This window comes from Phalacrocorax aristotelis, chromosome 3 (assembly GCF_949628215.1).
Source record: "Phalacrocorax aristotelis chromosome 3, bGulAri2.1, whole genome shotgun sequence".
Classification (NCBI taxonomy): Eukaryota; Metazoa; Chordata; class Aves; order Suliformes; family Phalacrocoracidae; genus Phalacrocorax; species Phalacrocorax aristotelis.
The window spans coordinates 126,879,782-126,896,525 of record NC_134278.1 but is presented as its reverse complement, the minus strand read 5'-3'; the positions used below and the strand labels follow the sequence as shown (position 1 = coordinate 126,896,525).

The following is a 16,744-nucleotide window of genomic DNA, read 5'->3' as shown; positions in this document are numbered from 1 at the left end:
TTCCCTTCCCCCTTCCCCATTTATCTTTCCTTTTCCTTTATTTACCGTGTTTTCATCCCCCTTCATTTAATTCCGGTTCCCCGCCCCTCTCCCCCCGCCCCCGCTCGGCGGCGCTGTGGCCGCTCGGGGCTGCGCAGCGCCCCCGCCCCCGCCCCCGCCCCCCTCCTTGGTCCCCCCCGCGTGACGGGCCCGCGCGCGCCGTGACGCCAGCCGGCTGGTGACGGTTGGGGAGGGGGCGGCGGCGGCGGCGGCGCGGCGCGATTGGCTCGGGGCGGGCGGGGGCGGGGCCGGGCGCCGCTGTTTGGATTTAAACGTTGCAGCGGGAGGGGGCGGCCTCGGCCCGCGGCGGCGGATCCCGGCGGTGCAGCCCGATCCCGGCCCCGCCATGGTGGTGCCGGCGCGGCGCGTGAAGACGGAGTACATGAAGCGGTTCAAGGAGCCCAAGTGGGAGTCGTGCGGCGCGTGCTACCTGGAGCTGCTGCGCTACCGCCTCAGCCGGCGGCTGCTGGAGCAGGCGCACCGGCCCTGGCTGTGGGACGGCTGGGAGCAGGACAGCGGCGGCAGCGGCGGCGGCAGCAGCACCGCCGGGTCACCCTCGCCACCGGCCGCCGGCAGCCCCGCGGCCGCGCAGGAGGAGGAGGAGGAGGCGGCGGCGGCGGCGCCGAGCGAGGCGGGACGGGCAAGCCCCGGTACGGAGCGTGGGTAATGGCGGGCGGGGGGGGAGACGACGCACGACCTGCTCGTTCGTTGCGCCCCCCAACCGAGGGGCGAGGGACAGCAGAGCCGCGGGGGCCCGGGGGTGAAGCCTCCCGTCGGCCGGAGCCCCGGCGCCGGCCCCCGGGGCTCGCTCCTCCTGGCGGCGCCGTTAGTCGGGCCTTGCTGGGCCGGCGGAGCAGCCGTGGCTGCGGCACCGGGGGCGTCTCTGCGAAGAGCCGAGCGGCGGTAGCTGTCACCCTGAGTCACGGCCGCTTATGTAAACCGTTGCCATGGCAGCGGAGCATCCCTGCCGTTATGTAAACAGGCCCTGTGGCGACAGCGGCCGGCGCGTGACGCCATCGCCGTCCTGGGTCTGCACGCGTGGTCGGCCTCGGCCCCGCACCTGCTCTTTAACGCTACCCGAGGCTTGGTCTTGCGTTTGCAGCTGGGTGCGGGCGGCTCCGTCGGCCTGAGCGGGTGCAGAGCTAATAGGATTTTGCGCTCTTCTAGTGTATCTCGCCTTTTTTGCTGTCTCGAGAATTAACTGTGCGGAGTGGGTAGACAGGCGACAACATTGTCAAGCTTCTAAAGTTGGTCATTTTTAATCCCATAGGATATTGTCCCTTCCCTATAATGAAAGAAATCTTTCTCTGGCAGCCACTGGTCAGTGTTTTGCAATGTATTTTGAATCAGCTGTTTATCTGTTGCATGCTAGCAGGGAAAATCCTTGAGAATTGCTCAGTTAAGCCTCATGCTGCCTGAGGACTGTTTTGGGGTTAGAGGTGCTTGTTTGGAGTGGGAGGACTAATCGGTTTCCATGTCCCTCAGGGCCTGAGCTTACCAGAGTGATCTGTATTCCCATATTCCAGGCCAGACTGCATCCATTGTCCCCAAGAATACAGTGTTGTACAAAAGCTCTAGCCATGCTGTTGTCTGCTCAAGAGGCCTGGTGCTCCAGAGCGTGCTGGTTACATGGGGTTTGCAGTGGGAGCTGTAGCCCTCGTGGCTGGGCAGGCCTGGGGTACCCAGACCCCAAATGGGGGTGCACACAGCTGCTGGCTGCTGCGGTAATGCACTCTCCCTCTCCAAAGCTGTGCAGTGATGGAAGCCCCCTCCCCAGTATGTAATGAAGTATTAGTGGCTCTCATCTTGCTTTCCTCACGCAGGCCTTGAGGAAGCTAGACTGGGGAGTGCATATGGAAGAAGTATGTATGTCACATCTGAGTGAGAAGCAGCACTAAGGAATTGCAGAAGAGGAGGGGATGGTTGCATGGGGAAAGGCAATATGTTCTGATGGGCAGTCTAAAGGCTTGGCTTCTAGTGAGAGGAGAGTGGAAGCTGTTGAAGCTGCACTCGGAACTTGGCTCTTCCACCTTTTCTAATGCAGTCTGAACACTTGCTGATCTTGGGCAGTTGTGGTAGGGGCCAGAATTTCCTCCTTCTGCTCACTGAGCCAGCGGGGTAGGTAGCCTGCTACACTCTAGTTGTGACCGGCAGTTGCTGAGGCTAGAGGCTGCTGGCCAGGGCACCCTGCTCAGCCCCATGCCTGCTCCCTGCTGCTCTCTCTCACTCATCTCTGCAAAGAGATCTGTCTGGTGTTATTTGGTAGCCTGATTCTGGTAGGACTGGTTTTGGCAATAGATAAAAGCTTGATGGTTGTGGATGTGCTGCTCATGCAGGCCCTTTCTGTGGTCAGCAAGGGCGTGTGACTCCAGTGTGTGCATGGTTGGGTCCTCACTTATTGTATCCCGGTGGCGAAGGGACTGTGCAGCAACAGTGGCCTGTCAATCTATGGGGTTTTGGGCAATTGTACCCCTATAACGGATGCAACTGTGCCATGGCTGCTGTAAGGGGATGCCTCATGTTCTATTAGGTCTTTGTTGTTTTACACTTAATGTGAGAAAAAATGTCTGCCTACCATGCATGTCTTTGCCAAGTGACTTAGGATAAATGTTTTTCTAAGTTACAGAATCACAGAATCCCAGAATGGTGGGGGTTGGAAGGGACCTCTGGGGTTCATCTTGTCCGGCACACCCAGAGCAGGGGGCACAGGCCCACGTCCAGGCGGGGGGTGAATGTCTCCAGGGAAGGGACCCCACAGCCTCTCTGGGCAGCCTGTGCCCCTGCTCTGGCACCCGCACAGGGAAGGGGTTTGTCCTCATGTTCAGGTGGGACTTCCCGTGTTCCAGCTTGTGCCCGTGGCCCCTTGGCCTGGCATTGGGCACCACTGAAAAGAGCCCGGCCCCATCGCCCTGACACCTGCCCTTCAGATATTTATAGGCATTGATGAGATCCCCCTCAGGCTTCTCTTCTCCAGGCTGAACAGACCCAGGTCTCTCAGCCTTTCCTCACAAGGGAGATGCTCCAGTCCCCTGATCATCTTGGTAGCTCTCTGCTGGACTTGCTCAAGTGGTTCTGCATCCTGCTCAAACTTGGGGGCCCAAAACTGGACACAGCACTCCAAACGTGGTCTCACCAGGGCACAGTAGAGGGGGAGGATAACCTCTCTTGATGTACTGCCAGTATTTAAGAGCTTTGTAAGTCCTTAGCAAAAGGACTGAAGACAACTCTGCTTAGGCAGCTGGATTAAGTGGAAATTTATTGTATACTAGTGTGCATGCTAATATGTAAGCAAGCAGCTCCTTCAGCATTGGACAATTATAAGGATGTATTTTTCTTTTGCTTAGCAGCTGGCTAATTAAAACATGCAGAGGAGATAACATAGAAGCTACCACTCTGTGAATCTTCCATTATTCAACTGCTTTTTTCCTGGAAGAACTTAATTACACTGAAGTGCTGTGGGGGGTAGCTGAGTGTGCTCATGTTGACAACACCTTTTGTCATCTTGAATCTGATTCCAACCCACACGCTGCGGCATCCCAGTTGTTACCTGGCTACTGCTGCTTCCCTCTGTTCTGTGGGGAACCTGATTTCTGGCTGGGTGGTATCGACAGCACTTGCGGCCATGTGTGTTTGGCCAGCTCTAATATTGCGTAGCACCTGAGGTAAAGCCAATCTGTAATGGTGTTTGTGGCCGCTGCTGCTTTGCCTTATCAAGGTGAGCCTGTGTGTGTTAGCAAAGCAGTTTGTAAATGCTTCTGGTGTGCATAGAGAAAGCTGACGTGAAGCTTGACTTTAAGGTTTAGTGGTGTTGGTCAAAAATACTACCAACATGAACATCTGAGCATGTAGTGACAAAATATTTGTCCTATCTTGTGCTTAAGGTATAGCTGAGTGACACTAAGGTGTGCTTGGTGGCAACTATGGGTTAATTCCTTATGGCCCTTCACTGGTAGCGACTGTTCGTGGGACTGAGCTGTAGAATGTGCCCAGGCACACACGTGCTTTAAACATAATCCAACAGAACCTTGACCTAAATCAACTGGTCTAGTTGACACATCCTCAAAACTGTCAACAGAACCCAGTGGGCTGGTTAAGTGAAAGACAGGAGCTCTTGGCAGCAGCACTGCTGTCAGACCTGTTGCTTGTGAAATGATACTGCTGCACACGCAGGATGAAGGCATCTTTCAATCCTTATTGCCATTTTGCCTTTGGCATTTTTGTGCAGAGATTTTAAATGACAGCAGTGACAAGCTGGTATCAAAGCAGTTGCCATACAGTAGTTGGAAAGTGACTGATCCGGATTAGTGCAACTCAGTAGAAGATCCAATCTCAAACTTGTTCCCAGTCTTGTCTGCTGTGATGTTGCAGGTGTGAACGTGGGAAGGAGTAGCTTGTGATGGAAGAAGGCAACAGTGACAGTTAAGGGTTTATTAGTAGTGATTCAAAGTTGCTCCAATCTTTTTAGCTGGAAAGAAGCTTTGCGATCATGTCAAGCCAGTCATTGCTTTCTGAGCTCTGCAGATGAAGCTTGTGTGAGTCTAAACTCTGAACTGCTGTGTTGTGGGTAGCTCCAATACTGCCTCATACAAGATCTGTCCTGAAGCAATGATGTTGCAATGTTTCAGCTGTAGTAACTATTTCAATTGCTACTTCAGGAGGCCTTGGACACTGGCCCTGTTTGGAGAGGTGTTTGCACTAAAGCAGAAAACTCTTCTGAGTTCTGCCCATGGCAGTTTAAGCACAAAGTGCTTCTGAACCTGAGGTAGTGCTGTAAGGAGCGAGCATCTCTATCGAGATAGTACTGTTGATCCCTAGGACCTGTGGGTCTAATCAGAAGGCTGTTGATATTTCTAGTAAGTCAGCAGAGCCTTCTGAAATGGGGTTCTGGTCTGCCCTGTAGAGCATGCAGTCTTGTGGGGGAGAGAGAAGGTCCCCTTGAGCTTTTCCTGCTTGAGCCCTGGAGGGGACCTGTTATGCAAGCTGGGCAATGCAGCAGGGTTAAGTGACCTCTTCTGGGCAGGAGCTTTCAACAGCCATATATTGGGTGGGCCTGGCAACCTTGTTTTGCCTGCTAAGCACTTAATCCCCTCTGTCCAGTATGCTCTGCTTAGCATCCATGATGCAGTTTTAAATGTTCCTAGCTTTTTTCCATCCCCCTCCTGTTTAATCCCTGTAATGCTGCAGCCAGTCAGTTTGGTTTCCTGTGCCTGCTGGAGCTGGCACACTGCATGGGAAGGAGGTGGGTTGGTGTTGCTGGTGGTTGGGCTCCCCTGAGCAGCTGGGTCTAACTCCTTCCCTGCTATCAACTGCTGCTTCTCTACCTCCCTGTGAAAAGGGGTGCCTAACCAAATGGCTTGGATGTAAACTATAGTTTTAAATAAAAGGCTTAAATAACTGTTTAAGATATCTGTCTTGTGCCTTCACCAGCTGAGTTCTGTATAAATGCACTGTAGGAGTGAATTAATGGAAATACCCGCTGTAATAACAGGCGCTTATAAGGTGCTATAGTACGCTCTGGCATACAGCACTTACTGTAAGACCGTGCACAGGACTCTGCGTGCCATTTACCCATATGCTTTTAGTGCTATTTTGGGACAAGCTGGCTTGATAATTTCTGCACCAGCTGGAACTATATCCTAGTGAGCAGCATCCCCAGGCAAGGCTGTTGCCTTGAAGTAGTATCTTAAAGCTAGAGTATCCATGCAACTGCAGAGTCCCCACTTCCCTGTATTTTTAAGTCCCTAAATGCCACCCCTGCTGCTCATGAACTCCATGTTGCTCCGTTCCCTTTTGTAGAGAAGGAAGACGCCATTTTCCCTTGAATGGAGGATGGAACAGCTTCCCAAATAAAAGCACTCCTGTTTCAGAATTCACAGTAATATGTTTCTGTCAGTGATTTAGTTTCTCAAAACAGTGTTTCCTTCTGATAATGCTGTCCCTTACACAGAAAGGCCAGCCCTTTCTTAGGCGTGGGCTGTGCAGGGAGATGCATGGATAATACTTTGCAAGGTGGTAGCTCTGTGCTGCCTGTGGCAGCTGTGATGAATGAGCTGCCTTGTTAGAGGTGAGGCTGTGTGTCACAGAGCCCAGGATGCTATGCAAAGCTGGTCTTTTACCATGCTGAGGTCACTGCTTTTTATGCAGCCTTGGCTATAGTGACTGAAGTGTTGGGCACCCAACACTTAGATATGTGAAATTTGTCTGGCCTTTCTTTTGTTCTCACTCTGCTCCTTTGGTCTCAACTACTCTTTGTTGTTTTGTGGGGACACTCGGCTGAGTTCTTAACAAATACAGCTCAAAATACTTTAACACTGCTGGCTGCTCTTAACCAACTACTCAGCTGTAGTGCAGTAGCATCTGTAGCTGAATGCTGCACCTGCATGGCTTAGAAGGCCTGTGTGTACAGGCTAGCCTGAACAGGGCCCAGCACCAGGGCCTCTGTGCTGGTTGGCAGCCAGTAGAAAACATGCTGGCAAGACTAACAGCTAGTAAGAGAGCATGAGGCTTCCCTTATGGGAATGCTGGGCACGGGGCAAGTTGTCGTGTCCTTGCCCTACAAGCTCAAAGTGAATGCAAGAGTAAATGGATGATTAACCAGTGTGCCAGGCGGGTACCTTCCATTTCATCAGAGCTGGATGGATGCAAAAACAAAATCAAAGCAGTGTCAGATTGGGCACGTACTTGCTTGACTAGCAAAATCATAGCAATTAGCAAGAATGATTGCTGTTGTGCAACAGGATTCGCAAGCCCTTCTGCTTTTAATGAAGGCACTTAGGTAAAATTTGTTCTAGTTACTTGTGGTCAGCCTCTCAATCTGTAAGCAAGCCTTAAACTAGATGAACCCCTTCACACTAGTGGAGGAATTCCCTCTGCACACACCAGCATATACTGGTGGTGGCTGAAAGCGCTGATACTTGGAACAGAGGTAGTTTGCAGCTGGTCCCTACCACAACCAGAAATAGATGGTGTGCCAGAAAACTTGCAAGTTCAACATGATTGTTCAGCAGAGTTTGAATGTACCACTGTGTGTCTACCAGAAGGCAGCATCTTATGCTTAAAGGTAGACTCTTGAAGAGAATCACTAAGACTGCTGTGCCGTTAGTTTAATAAGACCTTAGTTGCCTTTTAAATAAAAAAGGCATGGTTGGCCTAAAAGTCACGGACTTGAGATGACAATGTCTGCTTGTGCCCACAATGCTTAGGGGTCATGCTCAGTGTCTAGCATATACCTCCAACTTGTCCAAACTACTGTTGAAGATTTGCAGGATGGAGAACTAAAAGAGGGTTCTATGTATTTAATTTTTTCAAAGTCATATTCACTAATGTACTGTAAGCAGTGTATTTGATCAGAATCATGGACCTTTAAGTTCATCAAGTCCAACTGTAAACCTAACACTGTAGTTCACCACTAAACCATGGCCCTTAGCACCACATCTACAAGTCTTTTTAAACACCCCCAGGGATGGTGACTTGGCCACTTCCCTGGGCAGCCTGTGCCAATGCTTGACAACCCTTTTGCTGAAGAAATTTTCCCTAATATCCAGTCTAAACCTCCCCTGACACAGCTTGAGGCCATTTCCTCTTGTCCTATCACTAGTAACTTGGGAGAAGAGACCAACCCCCACCTCACTCCAGCCCCTTTCAGGCAGCTGCAGAGAGCGAGAAGGGCTCCCCTCAGCCCCCTCTTCTCCAGGCTAAACCCCCCCAGCTCCCTCAGCCGCCCCCCAGCACACTTGTGCTCCAGACCCTGCCCCAGCCCCGCTGCCCTTCTCTGGACACGCTCCAGCCCCTCAAGGGCCTTCTTGTCCCGAGGGGCCCAAACCTGAGCCCAGCATTCGAGGTGGGGCCTCCCCAGGGGCCCCATCCCTGCCCTGCTCCTGCTGGCCACACCAGGGCTGACACAAGCCCCGGGGGCTGGTGGCCTCCTTGGCCACCTGGGCACTGCTGGCTCATGCCCAGCCGGCTGTCAGCCAGCACCCCCAGGGCCTTCTCTGCTGGGCACTTCCCAGCCCCTCTGCCCCAGGCCTGGGGTGTTGCCTGGGGTTGGTGTGACCCAAGGGCAGGACCAGGCACTTGGTCTTGTTACACCTCACACAATTGGCCTCGGCCCATCGATCCAGCCTGTCCGGGGCCCTCTGCAGAACCTTCCCACCCTCAAGAGGATCAACACTCCTGCCCAACTTGGTGTCATCTGAAAACTGAGGGTGCACTTGATCCCCTTGTCCAGATCAATGATGAAGAGATTAGATTAGTATTAACAGAGTAGTTCAAGACCTCTTGTCACCAGTTTGTAACACCTTACAGTTCTCAAAGGTGGGAAAAATATTTGGCTGTTCTTTTCCAGTAAGTAACTGTTATCCATGGGCATTCACTTGACTATATTTAATGATGCTATAAACCAGACTTGTTCAAAAGAACTTATAACCTTTTCGTAAGGCTTGCTTACAGCCTTTCTTACCAGCCTTACCCTTGAATGTATGAAGTATCGCAGTGCTATACCAGATACTGGCTTCCCTCATCTGAAGCTGAAGGCCCAGACTTTTGTATGTAAGAACTAGCATGCAGGAAACATCAAGAACTGCTAACTGGGAGGCACCACAAACAAAGGAAAACTAGTTCCTTTATACCTCTATAATGCAAGAAGATTAGATCTTATGGAGCAGTTGTCTCCTGTTGTTTTTATTATTTAATGTATTATATAATGCTGATTCAGCCCTCAGTGTTGGTCTGTATCTGCAAATTAACAATGGTACAGACTTTGTTCTCTCTTACAAACCCTACTCTACGTACCCAATGCCTGGAGGACTGTTGTGGTTTAGCCCCAGTCAGTAACTTAGCACTATGCAGCTGCTTGCTCACTCCCCACCCCAGTGGGATGGGGGAGAGAATTGGAAGGGCCAAAGTGAAACTGGCAGGTTGAGATAAGAACAGTTTAATAATTAAAATAAAACAGTAATAATAATATAATGAAAAATGAGATTAACCCTTGGGAGGAGGAAAAAACCCAAACAACAAGTGATGCAACCGCTCACCTCCCACCCACTGATGCTGTTGGTCTCTGAGCTGTGATTGCTCCCTGCCCCTGGCCAGCTCCCCCAGTTACCGTACTGGGCATGACATCACATGATATGGAATATCCCTTTGGCTGATTTGAATCTGCTTTCTTAGCTGTGCCCCCTCCCGTCCCGGCTTCTTGTGGCCCCGGCAGAGCACGGGAGGCTGGAAAAGTCCTTGACTAATACAAGCCCTACTCAGCAACAACTAAAACATTGGTGTGTTATCAACGTTATTTCCATGTTAAGCCCAAAGCACAGCACTGCATCAGCTGCAGTGAAGAAAATTAACTCTGTCCCAGCTAAAACCATGACAAGGACAAGTGCTGGACCCATGTTACGGAAGGTTTAAAAAGTACGTGTGGGGGAAATGAGCCTCAGTGAGAATTGCCTGTGGAGTGTGGTACTTTAAATGTAAAACATGCTCACAGAACAGATAGCAAGGGTGGTGTCTATCACTTTGTCTTTGCTTCATACTCCCCTCTCCTCCATAAACAGAAAACCATAATCAAGATGTATGTATAATCAGGGAGCTTGAAAATGAATCACTTCTTTCTTTCAGTGGAAGCTTATAATATGAAGGATTTAGTATTGCACAGACTCTTATCAGACTTCATCTCTGACTGGCTGGCAGCGTCTACATGGCATTCAGCAGTCCATCTGTTTGCTGTCTGAAAGATGGGAGGATGAAATAGTGAAGACAGAAGATGACTGGAAACAGTCTTTAAAATACTGCCTAGAGCTACTGGTTATCCGTAGCCTCACTAGTGAAAGGCACGTTTAACTACGTGAAAGCTGATGTACAGAGGGATGGGCTAGGAAATATTGTAGCCACTAAAGAACGAATGAAGGCATTTAAGAAAGGTACACGTCTGTTGCTAAGGCAGTACTGACTACTTCCATTTCTAAAAAAAAGCACAGCTTCAATGATGTATTAAGAGAGGCTCTGTGAATCAGACATTAGTATCTTGTTATTGGGAGCTTAAAGCATACCTGTTTTTTCTTTAGAGAAGGAAAGAGAAGATCAAGAAAAGCAGCAGAAGGAAGAGCAAGAAAAAACTGTAGAAAACACTTCTGTAAAGGAAGCAGACAAAACCAGCCGTACAGGACGACGTCCAAGTCGAAGTGCCTTGTCCAGTCGTAATGATCGAAGATCAGCCAAAAGTCCTCAAAAGACAGATGCACCAAAGGAGAATAAACATCCATTTGCTCTGTATGGGTGGGGAGAAAGACAGACAGATACTGGAAGCCAGAAAACTCACAATGTCTGTGCTTCTGCTTCAGTGAATGAAGTAAGTAAAAGCCTCTTGTTAAAGGGCGGTGACTACTTAATGCCTGGATAAGACATATGGCTAACATCTAGGTAAAACTTCTCAGGGATGCCTTTATTTGAGTCCATGGAGATTCTAGCAATAAACCTCAAGAGGTTTGACGTGTCAAAATGAAATAGGTCTTGACTGTTAATTGCTTTTGAAACTACCCATGTTTGACTAATACTTGCAAGTTCTGATTAACTTGGCTATCTTGTTTCTGGCTGTTACAGTGCTACCAGCAAAACTGGCTGTTATAAATGTATTTCTGCATTCTGAACTTCATGAAAACAAGAGAAAAGCAGCAGGCAGTTAGCACCAGGCATCCCCCAGCAGGCAGGTATATATAAACACTGGGGTAGCACTTGGGCTGTAAGAGTGACTTTTCCTGGGGCACTCCCTAGGACTAGGAGCCTCGCTGAGAAGGTACGAATGCTTTGCTGCTAAAATGTCTGCCTGCCTAGCAGCTTGTTTCAGTGGGTTGCCAGCAGGGAACTTTTTGCTGACAGTAGAATGGTCTATTGGATGGCTGATGGATTGCGTGGTTGGTGTAAATATTAGCAAAGTAGCACAAATGAAATTCATGGACAGCACCATGCAGTAGTGGGGTTTGTTGCCTGGCTTAGCAAGAAACACTAAGGTTGGAGTGTTACAACAGATCCAATTCTATAACTCTCCTAGGTTGGTAAAACATGATCATTAATGTATCCCTGCCAGTGTCTTGTCTTTATCTTACTGCTAACGTAGAGTCTGAATCTATGGCCCAAGACACCTGAGGATTAAGGTGGGTGGTGTTCTTAATGTCGAAGATAGAGCTGGCTTCTGATGGGCTGTTGTGGAAGGGGCTTGAAGTCTTCTCCTTCCTGGACAGCTCAGTCCTTTGAGGGAAATGAGGAACTTGGGCCTTGCAGCTCTTGAAATAAGCTGCCCTTTCTGATAAGCTTTGGTCAGTGGTGGAAATACTTGACTGGTGCTTTACGCTGAAGCCTAATAGAGGTTGATGTCTGACTTGAGCAGAGATATTTATACTTTCTAAGACTTTAACATTCCTTTAAACACTTGTTATGCTAGAAACATTTACAGAACCCCTACGATCAGGTCTTGAGTTTGGAGTGAATGGGCAGCACGCTTCTGAAACATTTCCAGTTTTGTAGTGCTTTGTCACTAAGGATGTTTTTTTAACTGGGAACTGACTACGTACTGCCTGGCTAGGTCACTTTTCTTGAATGTTTAAAAGAGGGCTTACTTTCCCCTAACCGAGATGGGAGACAGGGTTTTAAATCCGGAGATAGAAGCAAGTGAACATAGAAGCTGGCTCTTAAGGTTAAATTTGGGGAAAAAAAAGATAATTGAGTCATATAAAAATGTATGTATGTGCGCCTGCAGCATGTTCTCAAAATTAAGTTCTTCAGCCTCTAGTAAGGGGTCTCTAGGGATTTGTCTTACTACTGCGGCTTTGGTTTTAAGGGATGCTTGGGCATACTGAGGGATGTTTAAGAATTTAAAATGGTAGAAATAGGAGATCTGAGGTTTGTATAATATGTCAGAGTAAGACTGAGAAACACCCAAGATTTTTTGGAATCTTTTAATAGCGTGAAGTGGGTAAGGTAATGCAGGATAGAGCTTGAGGCATTTTTAAACAAATATCTGTGCTTCCCTTCTGTTGGTAGTACAAATTAAAGAAGAAAACATAAACTTGCTAGCAAACCCTGTTTCTTTGGGATGGCTACTGGGACAAATACAAAGTGATCCTCAGCTTTCTTAGGGGGGTTCCTAGGCTGTTTTTTTGCTATAATACTAATTCTGGTCTTTTCAGATTCATGAATCTGCTCTACGAGCAAAGAACAGGAGACAAGTGGAGAAAAGGAAGCTTTCTCAGAGGCGAGTGCGATCAGCAGAAGCAGAGAAAGCTTGGCGAATAAAGCCCTCCCCACCAGATAACCCTTGGATGACAGAGTATATGAGATGCTACTCGGCAAGAGCTCGGTGAATTTGGATTCCCTTACGCATCTTCAAAAGAAGTTACGCATATCAGGACACTGGTGCAAGGAACCAGACTACTTATGCAAGGTTTTTATAGGGAGTTTCCAACTGTTAAAATATTTGTTACAATATTTTTATCTTGGCTACCTACCTCACAGTGGGGTGTATCGTTGGAGCCATAACATTTGAAGAGGCTTTTAGATATAGCTACCCAAGCTTTTAAACAATTCCCCTTTTGGGAATCTTTCTAATGCTTCAGTTGACTTGTTTTGGGCGTGGGAGGGGGGAACCTTAGCATTACAGGGAGTCAAAGCAAACACTTTCTTCATCTTGGTTACAAATAATCTGTTGTCCCTTCTTTTAAAAGCCTGAGTCATGGGGAGGTGGTGTTGGGGAAAGAATTTAAAGGTGTGATGGAGGTGCCTTTGCATTTATAGTACTATTTGATTTAATACTCCTACCAAAATAAGTACATTAAGACAGGCAACAGGAAAACCAGTGGATCTGGTAAACAGCACTAACAAATGTAGATGCTTTAGGCAGGTAAATACCAAGTATTGTCTGTATATTGAAACTTTCAAAAAAACCTTGTTTGATTAGTGAATCTGCTGATGCTAACTTTTATTGCTGTTTCTAAGGTCATTAGGAAAAAAATTACTAATTTTCAGGGCAAGGAACAGCTACAGGATTGTTTTGCTGTGTTGCTGTGCCTGTCGTACCAAATAACTGATGTAGACAATCATTATCTGAGAGCTGCTGCTCAATAAGCAGTTGCTTGTTCTACCCGTATCAAGTTGTACCACTGTATTAAGCTTGTGGTCACACTTTATGCTTAATCATGTAAACGCCAGTTTACTGAAGGAGAGGGCGGCTCCTGCCTAGTGAAGTCTGTTGTTAGCACTTAAGAATATCTGTTATGCTCAGCGGGGGTCAGAGCGCAATATGCATTCCATTTGGTGGTACTGTACAAGTATACTGTTCAAGGTTTTAAAGTTGAAGATCATGTTGACCAAACTTGTAGATGAGGTCCTGAGCAGCTTTCTGCCTCTCAAAATTGGTACAGAACTCACTGTGGGGGGTGAAGGCTAGGGGAAGAAGTAGTAACCCTTTAGTAAACAAGAATTTATAATGGCGTTTGAACACTCTCACCCTGTAGGTCCTACTTCCAAACAGTAAGACAGTCATTGTTTGTAAGATCCTCAGTGTGGTTTTTTTTCCCCTCTAAAGCTGCTGTAAATTAATTTTTTTTTTTTAGTTTGACAACTAAGCTTTAGGCAGATATTGCTGTAGTTGTGAGCTTCAAAGTTTTGCTCAGATGTGTTGCGTGTTAGTTACATGCATTGGCTATCTCAGTTTAACTGTTTTGAAGCTTGTGTTTTACAGACTGGACACCTTCCCACAGGAAGCACACTTGCACTTCTGCAGCAGAAGCCTGCACTAGTCTTAGCTTCATTCCACAATCTCAGCGAGTAAGCAGGACTCTAGAATTACTGCCACAGCTCAGAGTTAGATGCTTAGTGAAAATTTTGATTTGTAAGTATTACTGAAAGAAAGTAATCATGCAAAGGGACCAAGCACTGCTGCCTCCTAGCGTTAATTGCATTACATTGGTAAAGGTTTCATTACTCTCAGTTGTAATCTTACTAAGATGTCCTAGAATGCATGATATTATAATCTGATTTTTACCTGACTTTTAAGCATAAAGCTATAAAAATACAGACAACTCTTGTTCAGGCTACCTACTAGAGATCTCACAGCTTTTAAGTCTGGGAATGCAAAGTATGATTAAGTACGTTTTAAACATAGCAAAATTATTGTATTCCAACTTTTAAGTAAACCAAGGCTAGAACTTACTAAAACTTTAGGACAGTGGCCAAAACTGAGGCAGATGATTCCAGATGCCTTTATTCCATATGAGATTCTTCTGATTTCCTTTTATGCTGTTTTCCTCTTTAAATAGCTGCTGTAAATATGCTTAAGTTGCTTCTGATGCTGTTTCAATTCAGAAACCCACCCTAGCTTTGAACAACAGTATCAAAGCAGTAACTCAGTAGTGTTTAACAGCCTTATTCACTAAAAACTGCCTGTTCCTGTTGCCCACAGGCTTTGTAGGCTTTGTGTAACTACAGCAGATGGGCTGTGCCCTTAGTGCATTCTGTCACATTGAACAGTTTCCTTGACTGTCTAGGGCAATGCCTAGGCTTGTCTAGGACTCATCTTGCCATGCTTTCAGAGACAGCTTCTACAGTTCTCTCTTCCCAGTGAGAACGGAGGAGCCCAGATGACTATGTGCCTGCCTTAAGTACCCATTTTTGGATAAGATGGTTCTCCTGTTAGATGTTGGTCTTTCAAATAATTATAGAAGGCTTAAATGTCTTCTGCCTTGGGTACAGGGTACCAATCTTAAAACATCTCCAACAGGCTTGTTCAGGTGTTCTACAGAGCACGAGAATCTTCAACAGCATCAAGGCTGCTGTGTACTGAGGAAATGAGCTAGTTCCTATCCTTGTCTGGTCAAGCGCTGTTCCCCACTAAAAGTTTGTGAGAAGACAGCAGTTACACTAATCAGGTCATGTGAGTCACTGTCACGCTTTTTCAAATGGTCTGTAGCTAAAAATAATCCTGGGTGCTATGTTGATACTAGCTTGGTTTAAGAAATATAATGCCTGAAGTGAGGGGTAAATTATTCTGCAAATCAGGTAGCCTTCCTGCATTTGGGCATTATTTGACTAAAGGCTAGTAGGTTTGCTTAGGCCGTGTGAAATAGTATAGTTCTGATCGCTGCAAGTTGTATATGCAAAGTATTTGGCACGTGCCAAGCTGAAGTTTGGAAAACTTATTTTAGTGTGTTTGACGTTAACAAATGAAGAGCCCATTGACTTGGAAAGCAGAACTTCTCAAGTATAAAAGCTTTAACTATAGTCCATAGATTCCTACAGGAGGTGGCTGTTTTGCATCAAACTGGACTTGCTAAAAAATGGAAAACACAGTGAATGTTACCCTATCAATTAAGGAAGTTATAAATTTGTCTTGCATGGACTCTTGTATTCAGCCAAGCCATGAACACTTCTCACTCCTGTTTTAGAAGTAGAACTTTGTAAGAACACAGTAAATACTCAGTTGTCCAAAGTCTTCATTAAAATAATTGTTTATTCCTTTCTGTTTCTGAAAGTACTTAGCTAACTGAAACAAGACCTTTACAGTGTGTAATGCTGCAATTTAACTATAGTGTTGTGAAGAATAGTGTTTACAATGTAAAATGTTACAATGAAAACTGCATAAGATGTCCCTGTAAAATACAGTAGCATGCCTGTTCAGTCACTGCTGTCACATCTTTACAACTATGAATTACAAACTTTTTCACTGGAAGCTGAGAGAGTCAAGGTGATAGCTAAGCTTACAGCCAAACTTAACTTAACAGAAGTGAGGGACAGACCTGAATTTTTGGTAAGAATTTTTATCCAGGTAGCAAATGCACATTTTAAATTTTTAACATGTAGGCAAGTATATCTGTTCTTTTTTTATGGTATAATGCATTGCCACTGAACTATAAAGGCCTCTGACTTTTTTTTTACTGTGATAGGGACCAAAAGCTAGCAAGCTGAGGGCCTTATGTATGGTAACCTGGATGTTCCAGTTAGTTTTCCAGCTCAGTTAGTGCACTCAGCAGCAAAGCCATATATGGAGCCTGACTCAACACCTTGAGAGTGGCCCCTATAAGATTAGGGGTACAATTGAATGGGAAGCTGCCTCAGCTACTGTTAGCACTGAATTCACTTTAAAAACTATAGGGAAATACCATCTAAGCTTAAAGCAATATGTGTTTTTTAAAGTTTTTAAACAGTATTTGTTGTTAATGCTTCTGTATTGTCTATATTTAATAGTGTAGTGTCAACTTCTATATGGGAATAAAATGAGTGACACAAGGTGCCTTGACTGCTTGTACTGTGTTTTGGGGGTCTCAGGTTTTCTGCTACAGGGTGCTTTATTATCTACATGCAAACTGTGGCTTCTGCTTGCCCCATATATTCTCTTCGGGAAAGTGAGAAGTTTCTGTAATGACTGGGGTTGGGTAAAGGGATAGATTACAGTTACAAGCCCAGCTGAGAGCTGAGCTTGTCTCCTATGGTCTTCCTGTAATTCTCCCTAGCTCTCTGAAGTGCTGTGCATGCTGAAGCCTCTGGGAATCTTCATTTAGAACTTTGGAAAAAGAAGGTAACATGGGAAAAAAAAAACAAACAGGAAACTGCATCACTGAGAACAAATATAATCTTGCAAATGACACTATTAAAGGATAGAAACAAAGCTATCTGCTATTTTTATTCTCTGTGGATTTATAATATATTTCTTGATATTTTT

At 46.6% G+C, this 16,744-nt stretch overlaps 1 protein-coding gene across 2 annotated transcripts; it reads left to right on the top strand.

Annotated features, from left to right (window-relative positions):
* Positions 1–297: 297 nt before the first annotated feature.
* On the top strand, positions 298–16,311 carry CCSAP (centriole, cilia and spindle associated protein). 2 transcript variants are annotated; one of them, XR_012659955.1, is made up of 4 exons: positions 298–689; positions 10,101–10,384; positions 10,636–10,742; positions 12,219–12,308. XR_012659955.1 is itself a non-coding variant. In XM_075089508.1 (3 exons), the coding sequence occupies exons 1-3, from the start codon at positions 386–388 to the stop codon at positions 12,390–12,392; spliced, it is 762 nt and encodes a 253-aa protein (XP_074945609.1). In that variant the 5' UTR covers positions 298–385; the 3' UTR covers positions 12,393–16,311. The 2 variants fall into 2 exon arrangements, 1 of the variants encoding a protein (XP_074945609.1); XM_075089508.1 differs by lacking the exon at positions 10,636–10,742 and having other exon boundaries at positions 12,219–16,311.
* The last annotated feature ends 433 nt before the right edge of the window (positions 16,312–16,744 follow it).

Excerpts from the sequence above, each read along its gene's own strand:
- CCSAP (XM_075089508.1), top strand. The coding sequence starts at position 386 with ATGGTGGTGCCGGCGCGGCGCGTGAAGACGGAGTACATGAAGCGGTTC. Across the intron at positions 690-10,100 it reads GGCGGGACGGGCAAGCCCCG|AGAAGGAAAGAGAAGATCAA; the intron begins GTACGGAGCGTG and ends TTTTTTCTTTAG. Across the intron at positions 10,385-12,218 it reads CTTCTGCTTCAGTGAATGAA|ATTCATGAATCTGCTCTACG; the intron begins GTAAGTAAAAGC and ends TGGTCTTTTCAG.